General features: G+C 77.1%; 1 protein-coding gene across 1 annotated transcript; it reads left to right on the forward strand.

Annotated features, from left to right (window-relative positions):
- Window positions 1–312: 312 nt before the first annotated feature.
- FOXD3 (forkhead box D3) lies at window positions 313–1,675 on the forward strand. Its single transcript, XM_040565853.1, is given in 7 exon segments — window positions 313–375; window positions 377–544; window positions 547–600; window positions 603–867; window positions 870–1,008; window positions 1,010–1,437; window positions 1,440–1,675. Coding segments are annotated over 7 exon segments (1,200 nt in total). The 5' UTR covers window positions 313–327; the 3' UTR covers window positions 1,538–1,675.

The following is a 1,675-nucleotide window of genomic DNA, read 5'->3' on the forward strand; positions in this document are numbered from 1 at the left end:
TGGGAGCAGCGGAGCCGCCTGAGCCCCGATGCCCGGCGGCGGGAGCAGCCGGAGGGTGACCGGGCCGCAGCCGCCGGAGCCCGAGGGCGGCCCGAGCCGCCGCCGCCGCCGCCGGGAGAGGAGGAGCGGGCGCGGCCCCCCCATGCCCCGCGGGGGCGGCGCGGCGGGCGGCAGCCGGGCCGCTCGGGTGTAGCGGCGGGCGGCGGCGCTCGGAGGAGCCGCGGCGGGGAGGCGAGGGGGAGGCCCGCCGCCGGGGCCGCCCGGGGCCGCCGCCGCCTCTGCCGGGGCCGCCGGGAGCGGGCGGGGGGCCCCGTCGGAGGCGCGGGGATGACCCTGTCGGGAGGCGGCAGCGCCATGGCCGGGCAGAGCGCGCTGGGCGGCGGAGGACGTGGACATCGACGTGGTGGGCGAGGGAGACGACGGGCTGGGCAAGGAGAGCGACGGCGAGGCCCGCAGCCCCGGGGCGCCGCCGCCGGACGGGGCGGCGGAGCCGGCGCTGCCCGCCGAGGCGGGAGCCGAGAGCGGCAGCAGCGGCAGCGGCAGCCCGGCCCCGGCGGGCCCGGCGGAGCGGCCGAGGGCGGCAAGGGGGGCGGCGGCGGCGGCGGCGCGGCGGCGGCGAGGACGGGGCGAGCGGCGCGGCGGCGGCGGCGGCGGCGGGGCAGAGCAAGCCCAAGAGCAGCCTGGTGAAGCCGCCCTACTCGTACATCGCGCTCATCACCATGGCCATCCTGCAGAGCCCGCAGAAGAAGCTGACGCTGAGCGGCATCTGCGAGTTCATCAGCAACCGCTTCCCCTACTACCGGGAGAAGTTCCCCGCCTGGCAGAACAGCATCCGCCACAACCTCTCGCTCAACGACTGCTTCGTCAAAATCCCCGGGAGCCCGGCAACCCGGGCAAGGGCAACTACTGGACGCTGGACCCGCAGTCCGAGGACATGTTCGACAACGGCAGCTTCCTCCGCCGGAGGAAGCGCTTCAAGCGGCACCAGCAGGAGCACTGCGGGACCAGACGGCGTCATGATGCAGGGCTTCGGCGCCTACGGCCTGGCCGGGCCCTACGGCCGCCCCTACGGGCTGCACCCCGGCGCCTACCCGCACCCTGCGGCCGCCGCCGCCGCTGCAGTACCCTACATCCCGCCCGTCGGGCCCATGCTGCCGCCCGCCGTGCCGCTGCTGCCGTCCAGCGAGCTGAGCCGCAAAGCCTTCAACTCGCAGCTCGGCCCCAGCCTGCAGCTGCAGCTCGGCAGCCTGGGAGCCGCCGGCTCCATCGTCAAGTCGGAGCCCAGCAGCCGCCCGTCGTTCAGCATCGAGAACATCATCGGCGGCCCCGCCGCCAGCTCGGCGGCCGGAGCCCAGACTTTCCTGCGGCCGCCCGTCACCGTGCAGTCGGCCCTCGTGGCCCACCAGCCGCTGGCGCTCGCCCGGACCACCGCGGCCATCGCCCCATCCTCAGCGTGCCTACCAACATCATCGCCGGCCAGTTCCTGCAGCCCGCCGCCCCGGCCGCCGCCGTGCAGGCCAAGTGGCCGGCGCAGTAGCCCAAGTGGCCGGCCCGGTAGCCAGGGTGGCAGGCCAGGTAGCCAGGGTGCCGGCCAGGTAGCCCAGTGGCCGGCCCGGGAACCCCAAGGCGGCCGGCCCGGGAACCCCAAGGCGGCCGGCCCGGTAGCCCCAAGCGG

The sequence above is a fragment of the Cygnus olor genome, chromosome 8, assembly GCF_009769625.2.
Source record: "Cygnus olor isolate bCygOlo1 chromosome 8, bCygOlo1.pri.v2, whole genome shotgun sequence".
In the NCBI taxonomy this organism is placed as follows: domain Eukaryota; kingdom Metazoa; phylum Chordata; class Aves; order Anseriformes; family Anatidae; genus Cygnus; species Cygnus olor.